Below are 20,375 nucleotides of genomic sequence, written 5' to 3'. Positions count from 1 at the left end.
TAGAGGCCTGTCTTTGCACTCACTTGCTCTGCCCATTTTCTTTGTTTGGCTCTTAGACTGTATTACACTGCATCACTTATTTATATCCTGCCCCAGTCTTGTGACTTCTTTTTTAGGACTACAAGCCTAATGCTTGTAATACATTATTGATTGTAATTGTTTTTTTTCCCTTCACAACCGTGTAGTTCTGTCCCATTCCTCACAAACTCTCCCAGGCCTGAGAAAAGCCATGTTCTCTTCAGCTGCGCTCTGGTTTTGGACAGAGAATGGAGAATCTGTAGCAGGTGCATCCTGTAGCTTTACTAAAAGATGAGAATTTCTTATCACTTGAGTTTGTCCCACATTTTAGCAGTACAGAGAAACAGAAGCATTGTGCCTTGGGGGCACTTGTGTTGTCCTGCGTCATTGTGGAGACTTGACAGGCGTGAGCCTCCCCATGGGAGTGCCAGGGCACTAGACAAAGTGCACTGGAGTACTGCCAGTCTTTTCCTGCACTCAGCTCTGTGTGATGGTTGCAGCTTCCCAAGAAGTTGTAGAATTGTTTTGCTTTTGTTTCCTTTTTACTTCCATTGTTTGAATAGATGCTCTTCGCCTTGATCCTGTTAATTGCTTCTCTTAAGTGAAATTGAAACAGTTCTCTGGGGTTCAGTAACTTTTTTTTTTTAATACAGACATGCAACTAAAAGCATTTTAGCCTGTATTTTAAATAAAATAAAAATTAATGTAGCATATTCCAAATTGGATTATTACTACTTATGATAGTTTCAGAATGTGTATAGTTTCTTATGACAGTTTCAGATTGTGTATAATTTACCTACAGCACTTCTGTAGTGCTTAATAGTGTTAAAATAAAGAACACTAGTCTAATGGTGACACAATATTTCTACTGAAAAAATCCCAAACGATTACTTTGAGTTTGAAAGAATTAGGTTATTTTCTTCTTACAGCAGTCTGTTGGATTGCTAAATGGGAAACAGTGGACACTTGCAGCAATTTAGGATGCCTTTGTGAGACTGCAAGTTTATGTTAAAATCCTTTCTAAACCTGCCCTGTGACAAGAGAAATTTAAGATTTCGTGAGGTACTTGAATTTCATTGATAATCTTGCATAATATAAGCCACTGCTATTGACTTTGCTGTGTATTCAAAAATTGTGTGTTTATATGCTGCTCTTGTGTATTGTTTACATTTGTTTAGAGTATTTGTTGTGTGTATGTATTTTATATATATCTACTGATTATGATTTGTAAGTTGCTGTGGTAATAGTAGTTGAGTTGTCAGCAGACCTTAGAAGGAGATAGTATATTAAGGTGCTTAAATGTGGATCTATGAGTCTGAGTTTAGGCACTAATTTAAAAATAATATTAACCAAGTTTTCAAGTTTACCTAGTTTAAATCTTACTCAGTGTGTTGCTGAGGTATTTGTTTGTACTCTTGCATATTGGGGCAACAGTATATTTCATTACTTTCTACCAAAGTTCAAAATTCCAAAGAAGCAAATGTCTTCTGCTTCAAAGGGACATGTTGGCCAAGCCGAATGTTAATATAAATGTTTCATAACTCAAATTTATTCAGGAAGGAATGTGTTTGAATATATTTGTGTGGATATATATGTGTGTGTGTGCGCATATACATATGTATGCACACACAGCTTTATGAACGTACTCTATTGGACAAATCGATATCAATATATACATATAAGTGTATAACTGCTAATTTCTATGTACTACTAATACTTAATCAAACTGGTCCTCTAAAAACTACTTATGCTCTACTGTTCATGTAGCTTGTCTAGTCCTCTAGGTAGTCTAGGGTTGTAGATTTAATTATTTGCATGTTGGGATTTTCTCTGGAATGACTAATTTCTCTCACTTTTAATGTAATAATTTGTGAGTTTTGTTTCTCATCTTTCCTGTCTGTCTGACTCTTATGTTTGTGCTTTCCACTTCACAGGCATGCAGTATGGTGGATATGTTAATAATCAAGCTAGCTCTGCACCAGCTCCCTTGTCATCAAGTTCAGATGATGAGGAAGAGGATGAGGAGGATGAGGAAGCAGGTTGGCTTTAGCTTTACACCAGTATCTTGTTCTTTTTCTACCCAAGTTTTGTTCCATATTTCAATCCCCTGAAATTATTTTTTCTTTAAACCCAAAAGGTCACTTTGACTCATCACGTATCAGGTTAGCTGGAAAATTCCTGTGTTTGTTAATAAACAGGAAGGCATTCATTAGTGTTCAGAAAACAATCTTTTTTTGTCACGTAAATATCAGATCTTTTATGTATCTAATAACATTATATTCACAACTTGTAAGACTCTTTGTTTTAGTATTTTGATACTCAGTAGATTTTAAACTCTTAACTGAAGATGTCTGGCTGTAGAACTTGCGCTGATTGCTTATGTTCTGCAAATGAAGCAACTACATGTGATTTATATCATTATATCAAAGTGTTTATCTTGTTTCCTAGTCTATGTGTAAGGACACGTACAATTCAGGTAGTAAAGTAAATATGGAAAGGTCATAAGTGTGTTTTTAAAGCAGTAAATTAATTGGTGCTGCTTTTATTTTCTAGGGCATGTTTATACAGTTCAGGCACATCAGATCAGGTTTAGCTTGCTTGCTTTGTGAGGATCTTGAAAAGCTTACTTTTTTTAAACAATTTATAGAGACAAACTGCTTCTTGCATCCTTGGCTGAAAGGATTCTGTCTGTACTTCGTCAGAATTCCCTGGTTTGAAAATTGGTCCCGTGTTTCTTGTAACTTAGTTTCTTGGATGGTAAACATTTTTTCTTCTGAACTAAAAGAAAAAGTCTTCACAATCTGTGTATGATGTAATGGTGTAAAAGGCTTTGTGAAATTAAATGTTAGGCTTTGCTTTTGTTGATACACAGAAGTAATTTCTTACATGGTATGATACGTAGCTTGTACTGATTTGCTACTCCTATTTGTGTATGTTGGCCTGAAGTGTTAATTTGGGAGGAGAGCAAAATTTTGTAACTTCTCCTTCAAGTTTATAAATCATATTGTAATTTCTTAGGAAAAATTGGTGCCTTGTAATTCTGAGTTTTATTAAAATAATAGACAATCATAAAACTGAAATACTATGAAAATAATTTAATATGCTTTTCCTGATTTCATGGAAAGTGGCAAAACAATGAGAACATTTAGGTCACAATTAAAAATGGTGTGATGGGTCCATATTATCATTTAGAAAATACTGATATGTCTGTTACGTTATTAGGTGAATATTAGAAGAAAATACTTTCAGTTCTTTTTCTGTGAAGGAGGTAATTTTCAGCTCAAGACTCTTGCTATTGTTTAGCCAGCAAAGGACAAATATTTACATGATAAGGAAATTGTGTTGATATTAGTTCCTCCATCGTGATGAAGGTCAAGTATTAGGATGCTTATTGTAGCCTCTTTAATTCTTGCTGTTGCAGATCATTACTTCAGTGTCTTTATTTTCTTACCCTTGCTATGATAGCATATTGAATCTTTCAATAAGTTTAAAACTAGGGTTAAATCATGCACAGCAGCTTTCAAATAGCACTTCCTAATTCTTAAGTCTATATAAAATATACATACATGCATACATAGATACATATATTTTTTCCCCCCCTAATGCTGATGCTGGGTAATGCCATAGGTCTAATTAGGCTCTACTAGCCAGGAAACTGTCCTGCTTTGGAATTTAAGATTTTGTTTGGGTTGTGATGCAGCTGCTGTTTGAACCCTTTGTAGCTTGCTTTCTAAAGCATAGCCAGGCTAAAATAGCCAAGAGAGCAGTTCTTACTGTAGAGCTTCCTGCAGATTTTCCCATAGACAAAAAACCTGTAAACCTGTCCCAATGTTTCTGTCAAATAATATGTTAGAATTCTTTATTAACCAAAACCCTTTGTCTCATTACTTTTTCTAAGCCTACTAGAAACAGAGATAAGTTTCCATACTCCTTACATCTTTATCTGTAAAGTTCTCTACTTCTGCTAAAACCTATATTCTTTGAGCTATCATCTTACTTACTTTTATCTTATACAAAAGAGTGAAAGGGTATCCAGATTCAATACATAAGCTACATGACTAATAAACTTCCTGTTTTATGCCATTTGTCACTAGGGGTTAAAATAAATCCTAACATGTTTCTAGCTCAGGCTGTGCTAGTGGTTTTTTTTTTTTTGAAAAATACAGGTTGGACATCCGCTTGTTTGTATCTGTGTAGCTTCTCAAAGTTTGTATCGCTTTTGCCAGTTTAGATGTCATATTAACTGTGTTACAAAGAGGTTTTGACAAATACGTAGAGGCAAAAATTACATTGACTTAAATAATTCTATTTAATCTTAAAAGCATGTTATAAGTACTGTAATTATCTGTTTAAGAAGCTCTCTAGTGTTTCCTCTTTTTTTTTTCCCCCTCTTTTTTGTTTGTTTTTATATGTTCTCTCGTATGGTACTTAAATTCTGACATCTGTTGTAGCTTAACTGTAGCTTAAGACGATTCTTGTTCAAGTTTGTGGAAGTTTTTGTGTTTTTATTGAATAAGAATCTGAAGTTTTGCTGCCACATACAGCAAGCTTAGAGTTTGAAGCTATTGTCACTGTGCAGGACAGACAACTAGTTCTTTGCCTTATTTCTTAGGGGTAGTTTTTCTGTTTCTTAGTTGAATGTTTTAAAGGCAACATGCTCAAAAGTGATCTATACAGTCATAATGTTGCCATGGTATTAATGATGTTTCCCAGATTTCAGGAACAATGTGTTTCCCATATGTAGGAACCTCTCATCTGACCACTGAAATTTTCCCTGGAAATAGTTCTGGCTTCACAAAGGAATGAGAGTCTTGGTCAATCCTTCTGAGCAAAGCAGTATCAGTGAACCGCTTTTGCTTCTCTTCTGCCTTTCACACCACAAAAATTACATACAATCTTTTTTTGACTACTTATATTCACTATTTAATTTGTGTTGTACTTTGTGGCTTGTGGCATTTTAAGGAGCAAAACCATTCAGTCTGTTTTCCTCCTTGGCCATTTTTCTTTGTAAATGTACATAAAAAGGCACTAGTAGAAATGTTTTTAAACATATATTTGTTCGTCATGTTTTATATTTACATATAGGCTTAATCACAAAATTAAGGCAAGAATTAAACATTACCAGTCTATTCAGTACCGAAAAAGGTTCTCAATACCTACATAGTTGTTACTTTTGACTGCACTATAATTTGGTTTATTCTGAGTGAGATTGAGAGCTCTTGTCAATGTTCAGTGGAAGTAGAAACTTTATATCAAAACTGAATTAAGGTCTTAATTACAATACCATGGAAAGGAAGGAAAAGCAATACATGTCAGTACAGAATATACCCTTTGCAGCATTTCTGCCTTGTGCCGAACTCAGTCTGAAGGCAATGGGAGTCTGTTTTGTTTTTCAAAGTTCTGAAGGAAATCATGAGAGAGAATATTTTAAAAATGTTGTAGGCTACTTCATCTTACCTAGTCTAGAAAGAGTTTGTAATTTAATAGTAAAATGTTAGTGGTTTCAAGAAATAGCTCTTTTATCGTTGTTTTTTGCCCTTTTGTTCTGTCTTTGCTGTTTCTGTTTTGTTTTGAAATGCCATGTAAATTGCTGATTTCTTTTTCCCCCTCATTTTTGCTGTGGTAATAGCTTTCTAGTCTTACAGCTGAAGTGGTCTTTTTTTCTGAGATCTTCCTTGAGAACTGCTTGTGAAGGTTTTTAGAAAAAATCCTCAGCCTTTTATTCCTCAAAAAATTTACTATTTCAGAAGCACATTTTTCTTTTTTCCTTCCTAGCAATTGATAGTTCCTCTACTACTAGCAGTGCCTCTCCTGTTCTGAACAATTATGATGCCCTGGAAGGAGGTGGCTATCCAGGTGAGCCATTTGTTGTTGTCTGTTAATTCTGAATTGTTTAAGACCTGAATGTTTACTGTTTATAGGAGTGTTTTCTCTGTCTGATATTGTTTGTTGTTAATTAACAAAGAGGCAAAAGGAAATACCTATGAATCTGCTCTCTTAAAAAAATCATCATTTTAACACAGGAATTGGAGTAATCACTTAATACAACTTTACTGTCTCCTAAGTCATGCTTTCCATTGTAATATTGAGGGTAGTAATGGAGGCATGCTCCTTGCAAAACAGGATAGCTTCCTCTAGGTTATGCTGTATGTCTGATTGTGTTGCTGATGATAATTGATATGCACCAGTGAAGTTTTGAGAGACCAAAGATTTCAGTTCACAGAGACCCTTGGATCAGATTGTTTTCTTCTGGCTATCCATGTTTAAAGAAAATGTGAAAAATATGGCTGCTTACTTTTGAACAAAACTAACATTCCTGATATTTCTAGAGACAAATTATCTTACTCAAAGACTGCCTCAATCTTGAAATACAGAGAGCTGTCGTACTGAGAGTAGTTAGGAAATACGTTGTTTACTGTAAGTGTTAGCCAGTATTTTCAAAAATAATTGGATTAACTTCTGGGGTTCGCCTTCTGGCTCTTTTGCATTGCTCTGATATCTCAGAATGTCACAATAGTTCGCCTAAATACTTTGGAGACCTCTTACGTAAAGCAAAATACCCATGAAGTAGAAAGCTGATATAGCCGTCCACATAAGGTCCAACTTGCAGTAAAGGCAGAAGAGATATGGCTGCAGGATTATGGATTCTGATTTCTCAGGTAATAAGTATCCATTGCTGAAGGTATATTCTAAAAATACTATGTTCTTTCTGCTTTTCTTAAAGAATAAAAGGATCAGGTTTACATTTCTTTGGCCTGTTGATTTTCTGACTGCACAGGCCAAAACTAGTTTCTTAAAAGAGGTTGGGGGTTTTAAGTGGTTCTCCTGGCACTTCTCCCAGTGAGTGAATTTTACCAAGCTTAAATTCTTCTGAAACTTAGGTCCTGCTTGTAGGCATTAAATTCTAATGAAGTGCTTTCATCTCTTCACAGTTGTTAATGTGTTCTGTAAGTTGAGATCTATGTTACTTTCAGTTGAACCTTTTGAAATAGTGTGACTGGACTGTGCTGTAGAATGTACAGAAAGGATTTGAATTACTTCAAGAAAAGCTATATATCTACACTTAGAGAATAGTACGATCACTTATGTTTTAAAACTAAGTGGCTTGGGAAGAGACCAGGCATAAATGGGCTTTATTTTTGTAGTTTATATCAAGGTCAAATCCTGGGGTAAAATATAGTTGTAGAGATTTTTTTGCTTTCTATTTCTTTGAGTGAAAAACTTGTCTTTTTATTTTTTTTATAAAGTGGCTTTTTTAAGTTTATAGGAAAAGATAAGCAAATCTATAATCATCTTCTGATGTAAACCCCATTAACAACATTAGTTGCACTAATCTGTCTTGTGAATGGCTTCCAATTATTTATTTGGTCAATGCAAATAAATTGATAATGCAAGAAATTACAGATTGAAAGTATCGTTTGTTTGTTAAGGCTTTGTGAGCTTCCATTTAAACTACAACAGAAATAGTAACTATATCCAGTGCTTGTGGGATTTTTGTCTTTCCAGAGACACGTTCTGTGACCAGCAGCCCAGTTCCTGCTCCTTCAGTTCCCCAGACACCAAAAACATCTAAGCCCTTTGGTTATGGATATCCAGCACTGCAGCCTGGTTACCAAAATGCAACATCACCTGATCACGTACAGCCCAGTAATTCAGGCCACCATCCTGGACTTCAGCACTATCCACAGGTTTGTATTATACTTGTTTTTCTATATATTTTCTTAAAATAATTCTTGAACTAATAAGTGTTGATATAATATTGATATCATATGTCTGGATGTTCTCCTAGACTTCTAATTAGAAGGCTTCTTGAATGAAAATTTTAAGTGTATCTGCAAACAGCAAATTTGCCTAACCAGTTCTTATTTGGAGCAACAGTTTTAAGGTGTATTGTTTTAAAGATCTACACTTTAATGATGGAAACCATGAAGAAGCATAATCAAGTGCTTGGTCAGAAAATCAGTATTTGATTAGGAGCAATACCATGGGCTATGATCTCAAGCAGTAAACTGTATTATGACTAAGGCATTGTACGGAGTGCAGGTGAAAGAGCTGTGCAGCACCTGTGCTGACTGTCTGGTGGAGCAGGCCACCTGTACTTCTGGTAATGACTACACCAAAGAGTTGTGGACGGTCACCTGGCTCTGATGATGCATGTGAGTGCAGTGGAGAAGTACAAAAGCTGAGGCAATGCAGGAAAGTGTGTGTATACAGAGATGTAGAAAACCAGACCTGATTTGCAACGCCTCTTTTCGGAAATAAGGGTCAGCTGCAAATGTCTAAAAACTACAGCTGAAGGTGATCAGAATTTCTTATTGGCCTGAGTGTAGTACCATAAGTCAACATGTAATACCCAGAGGAGAATACTTAAATTACGTTACAGAGGTAATGCAAAATATGACATAGAGGAAATGCGGAAAATACTTCTTTGAGCCAAAAGAAATAAATGTGTTCAACATAGCTGCTTTTTTGATATATTCAGGGACAAAGTTTACCAAGTATCTAGAGTACTGCAAGTGTTAATCTGGTAAATTTATAGCATAGTCCATGATCTCTTTAAAGCTGGGTTATTCATCTTCATTATGATAACATAGTTTGTTGAATTAAGGTGAATGTGAATTCAGGTGTGTAATGAAACCAAAATTGTTTTAAACTGAGAACTGAAGGCCTAACCTAACTTTCAGGTTATAAATTGAGAGAGCTTTTATATTTACTTCTTTGAAACGTTCTTTCATAAAACTGGCAAAGCTTATGATAACAAAGCCTAGGACTTGCCTTTTGCTGAAGAGAGGCGAAGAGAAGGGGGAATCTGCCTGCAGTGGCCAACTTCCTAAAGGGTGGGTTAGGCTACACTCTTTCCAGGGGCACACAGATTTGGGGGGTTTTTTTGTTTGTTTTCTAGTAACTTTTTTGTATTCTTACACTTGGAGGACTTGAACATAAGGATCGCACATGACTTCTGATGTTGATTTGTATACAGAGTCTGAATTTTGTCTAATGAAATGTATTTGCAAGGATTATCACACTTTAAAATTGCTGCCATCCAACTCTTTCCTCATTTCTATAGGTCTGTTATGAACTACCTGTATCTTTTGTAAATAGGTGTTTGTAAAAATTAGGATTACAAGAAGATTTAAGATTACATTTTTTAAATGTGTTTACCTATTTGCAATACTCTTATTTTTGCAGCAATATACAGGTGTGAACCAGCTGTCCTCTTCCTTAGGAGGATTAAGTCTGCAGCATTCTCAGCAGCCAGAAGGTTTGAGACCAGTAAACCTTACACAAGATAGGAATATTTTGCCTGTTTCTTCAGTTCCAGCGCCTGTGCCTAACTTGAACTCTGATCTTAGGAAATTAAACTGCAGTCCAGAGTAAGTGTATTGTGTCTGTGTCAGCATGTTATATTTTTCTGTGGCTAATAATTATTTAAACCATTAAAAGTGTAAACTGATGCCTGACTGTAAATCATGATATGATTAATTTGGGGGAGAGGGTAGATTCCTGCATTCTTCAGGAGATTTTTTTTCTTTTTTTTTCTTGTTTTTTTTTTTTTTTTTTAACTTAAATGGTTTCTGTTCATTTTAAATGTCAGTTTTGTAAAACCTAGAATTTCTTAAATTTCAAAATTCCTTAAAAGCAAGTGTTAACACAGTTCTTAACGTATTTTGAAATATCATTTGTAATATAATGTTTTTTTTCTTTCAGCTCATTTCGATGTACATTGACAAATATTCCACAGACGCAGGCTCTGTTAAACAAAGCTAAGCTTCCTTTGGGTTTGTTGCTACATCCCTTTAGAGACTTAACGGTAAAGTAACTTAATATATATGTTAAATACATGTATTTGTCCTATTTTGATTTAGACACAATAAAGTAATCATGAAATAAAGTCCAAAACTTAACTATTAAGTAGCAAGAAGTTGCTTGGAGATTAAGAGGGGAGAGAAGGAAAAAAAAATGTAATTGTTACTTCCTTGGAATCCATAAGGGAAAACTTTTGGACAAGTCCTTGAAAACTTTTTCCTTATTACTTGTTTGAATGACAAGTAATGGCGATTTAGATTCCTTTTTTGAAAGGAGTACTAATATGAACGTATTACCAGGATGATAAATGCTATTGGTAGAAGTTAAGCACAATAAAAGGTTGAAGCTATGTTCATAACTGTTAAGCAGCTCATCTCTATATAATTTAATTATTCATCTTTCTAGATAAATACAAATATCTGGTATGACTTTTTTCTTTACAGTATGTTCTTTGATGTATAAGGTTTGCTGTAAAGCATCTTTAGTCACCCAGATTTGTCCTATCTTGCATGATTTCCTCTACTTAAGTAGCCGTGTTATTTTATAATTTATGTCCAATTTATGTCCATGTACTTACCTTGCTCAGCTTCCTTTTAGTASAGATAATGTATTACATTGTTTGTGTAAATGTTCTTAAAATAATTTCATTAAAAATCTTTTGTATCTTTCATTAGTGAGATTAGATTTAGCACAGGTGGTTAGAGCGTGGTGTCGCTAATGCCAAAGTTGCGGGTTCAGTCCCTGTATGGGCTGTGCTGAGGGTTGGACTAGATGATCTCCAGAGGTCCCTTCCAACCTTACCATTCTATGACAAAAAATGCTAAATATTATTTCTTCCAATTTTATACAGGAAGCTTTTTTTAATGGGCTCTATTACTCTGTACGAAAATGAGCTAAGTATATAAAGAAGATAGCATATCTGGGCTTAAGAAGCCCAGATGCTCTCTATAAAATATATTGAGTAATTCTGTCACAGCTTTCCATTATTTTCTTCTTAGCAATTACCAGTAATAACATCAAGCACAATAGTGAGATGCAGATCCTGCAGGACATATATCAACCCATTTGTTTCTTTCATTGATCAAAGGAGGTGGAAATGCAATCTGTGCTATAGAGTTAATGATGGTAAGTTTTATAAGAAGATTCTTGCATTTATATAATTTTTTCCAAGTATTTGCTTCATATCAGTCTGTGAGATACTGTAAGTGAACTAAAATGACAGTAGTCTGTCTTAAGATGGTTTAAAAAAAACTCGAGACCATAAGTCAAAGATGCTGTGCAAATCTGAAGGGTTTTGAAGGAGATATCTGAAGCAAAAGGTCATTTTGCAACTTTCTGTGAGACTGAGATGATGTGATCAGATTGTCCTGATGACTTGTGTAATGAAAACAACTTGCTCCATTGACTGCTTTTGTAATAGATAAACGAAAATATGACAACAGTTAATACTGTCTGCAGTCCAGGCCAAAGGTTATGATAAAGAATCCAGATTGTGTTGAACTTCGTGTAGAATGCTCTATTTGCATTGCTGTTTTCAAGGTTATGTTATATCACTGTTTAAAATGAAACTTTTTTTGTTTCCAGTTACTTAACTTTGATGTTGCTTGGGATACCTGAAATGTTCCTTGATTTTACATATTCTTAGTGTGAGTTTGTTAATGGTGATTGAAATAATTTGCTTTAGCTTGCTTGTAGTTGCTGTAATGGTTTTTATTGGAGTTAAATCTATAAATATTGGAAACATGCTTGTTTTTTAGTTCCTGAAGAATTTATGTATAATCCTCTGACACGATCTTATGGAGAGCCTCATAAGCGGCCAGAGGTCCAAAATTCTACGGTGGAATTCATTGCTTCCTCAGACTATATGGTAAAAATGATTTCATAGGAACTTTCACAACCATTCCATGTTAATAWAAATGTTTTTTTAAATTAATATTGCGCGTTGCTGCCCTGTAGTGTATAAATTTTCTGCGAAGGTCCTATAATACCAGAGTCGTTGGATTTCATATTTGTTTTGAGTTTTAGCAAATGTATATATTCAAAGGCTTGTCAGTGAAGTGCAGTTGCAATTTGTGCAGTTGCCCAGTGTAATTTAGCATTGTGTAATATGCCCTGGATCTGATGCAATGTGGTTTCTGGGTTTCTCCTTCATTCTCACAGAGGTTGTGAAAGATGAGTAGCAGAATAATGAGGGAATTAAGTTGGGTTTAAATCTCTAGTTAGGATCATATCTGTCATAGTGACTAAATAGGAGTCGAACTGCAACTGTTACGATGGTAGTCTTGTATGTGAGAAGGATAAAGAAACAAGTACTGGAAAAAGGCCATGTTCACAATGACCTTGTTAACAGGAGCAAGAAAGAATTTTATTTTTAGAGTTGAAGCACTATGGCTAAAGTATTTGGCAATATGAAAAATTAGAGTATATAGTGGAGAAAAGGAAGCATGTGAACTGCTTTAACACAGATTAATGGATCACATTGTCCATGTTCTGAGTGAACAGTGCTGTTCTGAAGAGTATGTTCCATGTCTGGCATCAATATCTTGTTTTTGAATTGACTTATGGAAGGAGACTCAAGCAGGTCCATTTTCTGCTCAGAGGTGTAACACTGTATGCTTATTGCAAATGGGATTTATTAACCACTGGGAATTGTGGTTGAATCTGTCCATGTGACTGTGTTAGATTCCTGTAAGATACTTTATGCAATAAAATTGTATGCCTTGCATTTTTCTAATTATTCCCTCTTTCCCCCTTCCCTTTCTAAGGACTAATCATTTTTTAACATTTCTTGAAGTATGATTTTTTTGGAATCTGATTATCTATTTGTTTTACTTTGTAGCTTCGTCCTCCTCAGCCTGCAGTGTATTTATTTGTTTTAGATGTGTCTCATAATGCAGTGGAAGCTGGATATTTGACAATAGTCTGCCAGTCATTGCTGGAAAACTTAGACAAGTAAGGATATAAATAACCTTTTCAGATTGGCTATGTGTGATTATTAACACTGCTAACCTTCAGTTTTGAAGAAAACCTGCATGTAGTGTTTAATTGATCTTTTCCTAAAGAACAGAAGTGCTGTTGCCTGAAACAGATTCTGAAATGCAACTTACATGTCTAAGGAAATAATACAGCTGTGTATATCAAATCATTTGCATAATGAGAAATATCTTCTGTGTATATCATTAGTGGATCTGAAGAGTTGTGTTTAGCTATAGCTTCTAACACATACTGATTGTTCAAACATCTATAATACAGATCTCTTTTATTAAGACTAACGAAAATAATTAACATACAGAAATTAAAGTGACCAATTCTAAGGTGCTGAAACAGGTGAGGTGTTGTGTCCTGGCATATTGTAACCACTACTATAAGATGGCAGAGTTGAACTGTGGTGTCAGCTTGACGTTTTGATAGATCAGTTACTTAAATCTATTTGTGCCATGTCCAGTATGTGCCATTTTCCCACTGGAACAATACCTGTGGGATTTTTGTTAGTGCTTTATGAGGGAGGCCTGAAACTTCACTATGCTCATGTCTTTTTTGAAAATGAATTTGCATCCTGTGGAGGCCTGCCTTGTAGAAAGTGTTTTGCATGCAGTTTGTTAGGAAGTTGAAAATTTTCCTTTCTGATAAAGGCCACCAACATGTACAACAAAAATATTTCATTTAATGTTTATTATTTTAGCCGTGTTCAAGGCTTTGTTACTATTTGGTCAGTGTGCTCTCAAACGTATTGATTTATTTTTAGAAAGATTCAGTTTATACCTAGGTAGTAAAGCAATGTCTGTATTTGTCTCTCTGTCTCTATTTCTGTTGTTCAAAAAAGATTTTCAGCATTTGCTGATGTTTTATATTTTATTTTGGAGTTCCATTTAGTTTTTTCCTTTAGTTCAATGCCATATATAGAGTATGGTACACATGAGAAAGAGGTATGTTCCATTCTACAGACATTGAATTTTGGTTTACTATTTCATAAGTGTTCTGCCAGTACGTTAGTTAAACCAAAAAGACCTTTTTTTATGAGAGAACAGAATGCACAGGTTTTTTTTGTTGAAGAACTATCTTCTTTCATATTGTAGCGTCATACTTAAATTAGCTTATTAAGCTGTCTTAGAAATAAACATCAGTATTTAGTGAGTGCTTATCTGTAACATCTAGAGTCTTGTAAACTATATCATCATCTCACCTCTTCAGAAAATATTGAAGAAATACTGTTTGTATTCACAAATTCAGATCTCCCTTCTTTCATACTCTTCCACCATTCTCTTCACCTCTGAATACATGAACTGGGTTTCTGCTAGGCTCAGTGGGAGCTATGTATATATATGTATCTTGTGAGAGAGAATTTAAATTTAAATTTCATAATTTATTTAAATTAATGAAAAATAAACAGTTAATAGATGACTCTCTCTCTTTATGCTGCAGGCTGCCTGGAGATTCAAGAACAAGAATAGGGTTCATAACATTTGACAGTACTGTTCAATTTTACAACCTGCAGGAGGGTTTATCTCAGCCTCAAATGCTGATTGTCTCAGATATTGATGGTAAGTAAAAAGAAAATGGAAATTGAATTTCTGAGAAGCTTTTTAAGATTCTCTGCTCCCCTCTGAGGAAGAATTAGAATCTCTCTAATATTTTGATATTAGGTCCATATTCCCCAAAAGGGAATACTTTATCCAGAAATAATCTTATGCTAACTCAAAATAGGTAGTGTTTAAAAAGTGAAAATTAAATGTTAATTTTGCTTTGAATAAAGCAAGGGTTGTATAAACTGCCTTTTTTTTCTTTTTAATAATATCTGTAGCAAAAACATAGACCTCTTGTGGTGACTTTTACAGCAGTGAGTAGTGAAATGCTTTCTTCTATTTAAAAATTCTGTGTTTTCTCATTTAAAAAAAAATGCTGTTTTTCCTTCTTCCCACAGATGTTTTCCTGCCTACACCAGATAGTTTACTTGTAAATCTCCATGAAAGCAAAGAGGTATGATTGCTCAAAAACGTATTAGTAAATTTAAACAGATGAATATTCAAAACAGCAGTTTCTATTTCAGCTTCAAGGTCAAGTCTATTTTCATAATGTGCAGCTCCCATGTATGGCTTTTTCTTAATTACAAAAATATTATATGCTGCTGCTTTGTGTTAGTTTTTTGAATGATGACATTGTTTTCCTCAATGTGTTGAAATTGAGCTCAAATATTTGGTATTGATTGTTTGTTGCTTACGACAATAGAGCTTTTTACTAAATACAGAATTTTACAGAATATCTCAAGTCTGTAAAATCTCAGAAACACCTTTCAATGTGTTTTTCAGCTGATAAAAGATCTATTAAGTGCATTACCAAATATGTTCACCAATACAAGAGAAACATATAGCGCACTGGGCCCTGCGCTTCAGGCTGCATTTAAACTGATGTCTCCAACGGGTGGTCGGATATCTGTATTTCAGACTCAGTTACCGTCTTTGGGTGCAGGGCTTTTGCATTCCAGAGAAGATCCCAATCAAAGATCAAGCACAAAGGTACAAAAACTTGATTATTCATTTTATTAGAGAGATCAGGGACTGGCAATGTCTTTTTGACTAGCATAATTCTGCAGACCAACTCTTGGTTTTTGTCCACAGCAATTCATTAAATTTTCACTATCTTAAATGTCTGCCTTATGCATTTAAGATCACTAATTTATATTTGCTTGTGTGGTATTTGTTTCAAAGCACATGAGCTGTTCTTTGTGTCTTTGGTCCATAGCTTGTCTTGACAAGCATAAGAAGTTGCAGATATTTCTGACTTGCTTTGTATCAGTGTGGTTTTGAACCAAGATGTGTGTGTATATGTTAAACCAAAGACCTAAAACATGAGTTCTTCCTATTTTCATGGTCCTGTAATATACAACATCTAGTAAGTATTTTATAGTTATTACTTGAATGTTTGTTCATATGAGAACATAAGCTTTGTTAAAAAGGAGGATTATAACTGCTTGTAAATACAAATGAAAAGGTGTAGCATAAAGAAATTATTTCTGCAGGTATTTTGAAATGCCTAGAAAGTATTGTTTAAAAGAAACACTTCTCTATGATATTTTGCCATTGAGTAGTATGTTTACTGTGCCATAAAGCTCTAAGGGAGCATGATCTTTGTGTTAACTCTTCTCCTGTGTAATTTGTTCACCAAAGGTGGTCCAGCATCTTGGTCCAGCAACAGATTTTTATAAGAAGTTGGCATTGGACTGTTCAGGCCAACAGACTGCTGTGGATTTATTTCTCTTAAGTTCACAATATTCTGATCTAGCTTCTCTTGGTAAGGGGTACTTAATGCACATATTTACTGCTTCCACAGTTTTGTCTGTCTTGGGAAATGTGCTGATTCAGGAGTTCTTAAATCACGTAAATCTTTCTTTTTGTACTTCTATAAATACGGTTAATGCAAACGATTTGACTTAGCTTAGATAGCAGTAAAGAATGGGACTATTGCGTCGATGGCATCTAAGACAGATTATTCTGAGACTTGGCAATTTTGAAATAGAAAGTACTCCTCTGCTTCAGAAAGGGTAACGGTCAGATGGCAGGGAAGAATAAGATTTAATCATAAGGGAAGAACAATTCTCGCCTTCAGTTCTTCTGATGTTAAACCAAGATTTGTCTCTGCACACCAGAAATCAAGTTTTCTGTGTGCATCCCACTATTCACTGCCAAAGGTAGCAACGCAATATTAAGAAACTTATTCAAGTGTGTGTGTGAACGACTGAAGACAGCAGTAAGTTACCCAGATACACAATTATCTAGTGACAGGAGTCAGAAACTACTATCCTTTGTCTTATAGATACAGGTTATATCAGGAAAAAGATGAACTTAGATGGGACTTGAAAGAAGTTGGGTAGGTGTTACTTAATTTGGGTGTCCTGATCTCATGTGGCTGTGTCTTTATTTATTTTTTTATTTTTTTTTTTTACAGTGAAGTTTTAAGAAGTTTCTTAAGGCCTGAATATCATTTGAGGGTTTTTCTGCTTAAACTGATTGTGAAATAGCACTAGTGACTTTGTACCATTTTTTATAAATAAATGTTAGTTTTGCCTCTTAGCCATATCTTTTTCTCCTTCACAGCTTGCATGTCCAAATACTCTGCTGGATGCATCTATTATTATCCATCTTTCCATCATAGCCATAATCCTGCTCAGGCTGAGAAATTGCAGAAAGACCTGAAAAGATACCTTACAAGGAAGATTGGATTTGAGGCAGTTATGAGAATACGATGTACAAAAGGTATGCTATAAATACTCACACATGGAAGGATGGAAAGTTGATGTAAACTTGTTATCATTTACTTCAAATGTGCTTAGTCTTTAGCAACTAGACATTTCACGTTACTTTTTTTCCCCTTAAGATTAAGATACTTGTCTTTTTGATATTAATAAATTGCATTAGCTTTTGCCCTTCAGTATCTGAGGGAGTTCTTTAATGTGGCACCAACTCATTTCAACTAAATTGAAATGTGTAATGTAAGAGTATCGTTCAATTTAGAATTTTCAGAATTGAATATGAATTCTCTGCAGGATCATTCTGAAATGTCCAGTGATTCATTTAGAATGCTTGCTGTTTAGGATAACTGTTTCTCCTATCAATAGGAGCTTTTCATGCTGTTTTAACCTCCCTCTTGTGTGAATTATTTCATCTGCTTTTAGGTCTTTCAATACACACTTTTCATGGGAATTTTTTTGTACGATCAACTGATCTCTTGTCACTTGCCAATGTCAATCCTGATGCTGGATTTGCAGTACAAATGTCCATTGAGGAAAGTCTGACTGACACATCTTTGGTTTGTTTTCAAACAGCTCTTTTGTATACTTCTAGCAAAGGTGAATACATTTAAACGAATTCACCATTGTTCTTTGTTTGCCTGTTTGTTTGTTTTAACGGTAATGTTTGTATAGTTAGTTCTATGGTCTATTGTTGATCTCTATTCCCTAAATGACTTGTCAGTCAGTGAGCCTATTTGGCAGTGAATTTATCACATGGGTAAATCTTTGTAGAGTCTGTTTTGATGGGAAAATGTAACTTATCTCCATCTTAAGTAAAATAGTCTGGCTGAAACATCTTTACTTAAATGGCATGGCATTGCTATAAGCAATGACATATTTGGTACCTCCTGTCATCAAAATCACAGACCATTGCTTAAGCTGATGAATTTAAACTAGCTGCTGGTATATGTGGTAGGCATAAAGAATAGCAGCTATTCTGTGTAGAGAATGCCACGAAATTTTGGAGTGGAAGTCTATATACTTTATATTCATCAGTTGACTAGTTTAAGAGCATTTCAGAATTCAGCAGGGATGGGATATAGTGTTACTGTAGTTTCATGACTGCTATGTTTTTACACGGTAAATGCATCTTGGATGAGACCAGATGTAGTGCAACAATTGAATATATATACCTCTTCCTACCAGGAGATGTTGCACAGTGACTTCTACTTATTTTTATTAGGTGAACGGCGAATTCGAGTGCACACACTTTGCTTGCCTGTAGTCAATTCACTGGCTGATATATATGCAGGAGCAGATGTGCAAGCAGTTGTATGCCTCTTAGCAAACATGGGTGAGTACAGGAATGAAAGTTCAAATGCGTTTTCATGTATTCTTAATTTGATCAAGTGTTTAAACAAAGCAATGAATGAGGCCTGGGTATTGTAGAAAAACGTTGGAATACACTGAAGAGTTTGTACGGGGAAGATGATGAAATTGAAGCCATATTAAAACACTATAACTGAAATACTCCTTCATCTGAATACTTTAATCTTTTAAAGGAGCTTTCTTATATTGTTCTCTAGACGTTTTTAAAAGAACGAAGAGTCATCTTTTATAAAGTGCACTTAGATCAAAGCCCTTGTGCATCGTCACCACGGTGGTTGGCATCTCAAACTTCAGCATTTCAGGATCATTTAAGATACGGCATGAATCACTTGAATGAGGCACTGCAGAGTGAAAGACAAAACACTTCTGGCAATAGTGTCTCTGAGATATACATAGATTTTCTATGCCTCTTGCCTATCGGTGCTGGGCTGAGGATGCTTACTTATCCCATATTTGTGTACCATTGCCTTTGTGTGTCACAAGCAGCTGTTTCATAGGTTGGTCTCTGCCACTGAGTGTGTGCAGCTCTCTGCACAGCTGAGAAAAAAAAAATCTCCGTATGTTGAGATGGAGTTCAAAGTAGTACAGTAGTCTGAAGAAGTGCTTTTGCATCATGTGTTAAATTTGCAGTCAATCCAGTAGGTGGCTTCCTCCAACCAGATTACAGCACTCTCTCAGCAAAGAAAAATTAAACTTAAGTTGTACTAAATGTAGTTATGCTATTGAAACAATAGAAGTGATTTTTTACTACAAAATATTCAGAAAAATTACTGCAAATATATGTTTTGGAGGCAGAACAGTGGATAGTTCTGGGGAATAGCTAAGTTATTTTCATAATGTTTAAAACACTACTTGCATTTAGTTTCACACACCCTCCCCCAGTTTTAAACAATTTAAAACCTCCAAGAATGGGAACTAGAGAATAGAAATCAGCCATACTATTTTTTAAGCAGCATTAAAAATGAGTTTTACTAAGGAAAACCATCTTGATATTTTTTTTAAAAAAAATAACTACAATTATGTGTTTAAAAATCCTAAAATACAGCTCCTAATATTTTGAAAATACCCAAAATGACTTCATTCATTCACATGAAATTTCTTGTATCCTTCTCATCTGACAGCTGTGGATCGCTCAGTTTCATCTAGTCTTGCAGATGCAAGAGATGCCTTAGTTAATGCTGTGGTAGACTCCTTGGCAGCATATATGTCAACTGCTTCAAATCTTCAGCAATCTATGCTGGTAGCACCAAATTCCCTCAGGCTGTTTCCATTGTATGTTTTGGCCCTTCTCAAACAGGTATGTATACTCTAGTGGGATTATCTTTGATACTTGATTCAAAGTTGCTCCATTTTGAGTAATTTTTCAGCTCTAGGTCAAGCTTTGAGTTCACCGTTACTGTGAGCCCTTTTCTAAAATTGAGAACTAGGTTATCTTCTTTTGAGTGAAAGTCTTATAGGCTCAAAAGAGATGACTAACTTACGTGATATGATCAGTGCCTGAACGGTTTTTTGTTTTACTTCATTTTGATTTTTGATATTTTGCGTTACTTTGCTTTACAATGAAAATTAAAAGATAAATATTGTAACAATTCATATTGCTCAAAATTTCGCAACTGATTGTTGCTGAAATAATTGTTGGAAACCACTGGTTAAATTCATTTTATGAAGAGAAAAGAAATACTTTTTCTATGTGTATGCTCTATGCTTTGAAGAACCAAGAAAGAAATGAGAGCCTGTGGGAAAAATAACCCTAGGCACCAGTACAAGCTGGGGGCTGACCTGCTGGAGAGCAGCTCTGCAGAGAAGGACCTGGGAGTGCTGGTGGACGACAAACAGACCATGAGCCAGCAGTGTGCCCTTGTGGCCAAGAAAGCCAACAGTATCCTGGGGTACATTAGGAAGAGTGTTGCCAGCAGGTCGAGGGAGGTGATCCTGC

At 35.0% G+C, this 20,375-nt stretch overlaps 1 protein-coding gene across 2 annotated transcripts in view; it reads left to right on the top strand.

Moving 5' to 3' along the window:
• SEC24B (SEC24 homolog B, COPII component) overlaps nt 1–20,375 on the top strand; it is a 39,979-nt gene that overhangs the window by 9,667 nt on the left and 9,937 nt on the right. Inside the window, exons 3-18 of one of the 2 annotated variants that reach the window (XM_085309370.1) lie at nt 1,953–2,057; nt 5,794–5,874; nt 7,525–7,706; nt 9,208–9,392; nt 9,727–9,829; nt 10,824–10,950; nt 11,583–11,692; nt 12,665–12,777; nt 14,248–14,366; nt 14,747–14,802; nt 15,132–15,338; nt 15,990–16,113; nt 16,917–17,075; nt 17,495–17,668; nt 18,294–18,404; nt 19,561–19,736. In XM_085309370.1, the coding sequence (XP_085165496.1) occupies nt 1,953–2,057; nt 5,794–5,874; nt 7,525–7,706; nt 9,208–9,392; nt 9,727–9,829; nt 10,824–10,950; nt 11,583–11,692; nt 12,665–12,777; nt 14,248–14,366; nt 14,747–14,802; nt 15,132–15,338; nt 15,990–16,113; nt 16,917–17,075; nt 17,495–17,668; nt 18,294–18,404; nt 19,561–19,736 (2,132 nt within the window). The remainder of the gene's footprint in view (nt 1–1,952; nt 2,058–5,793; nt 5,875–7,524; nt 7,707–9,207; nt 9,393–9,726; nt 9,830–10,823; nt 10,951–11,582; nt 11,693–12,664; nt 12,778–14,247; nt 14,367–14,746; nt 14,803–15,131; nt 15,339–15,989; nt 16,114–16,916; nt 17,076–17,494; nt 17,669–18,293; nt 18,405–19,560; nt 19,737–20,375) is intronic. The other variant, XM_085309377.1, reaches the window with a different exon arrangement.

Source organism: Rhea americana, unplaced genomic scaffold (assembly GCF_003343005.1).
Source record: "Rhea americana isolate MKP2758 unplaced genomic scaffold, rheAme1 scaffold_106, whole genome shotgun sequence".
NCBI classification, from domain to species: domain Eukaryota; kingdom Metazoa; phylum Chordata; class Aves; order Rheiformes; family Rheidae; genus Rhea; species Rhea americana.
This window is presented reverse-complemented; position numbering and strand designations above follow the sequence as displayed.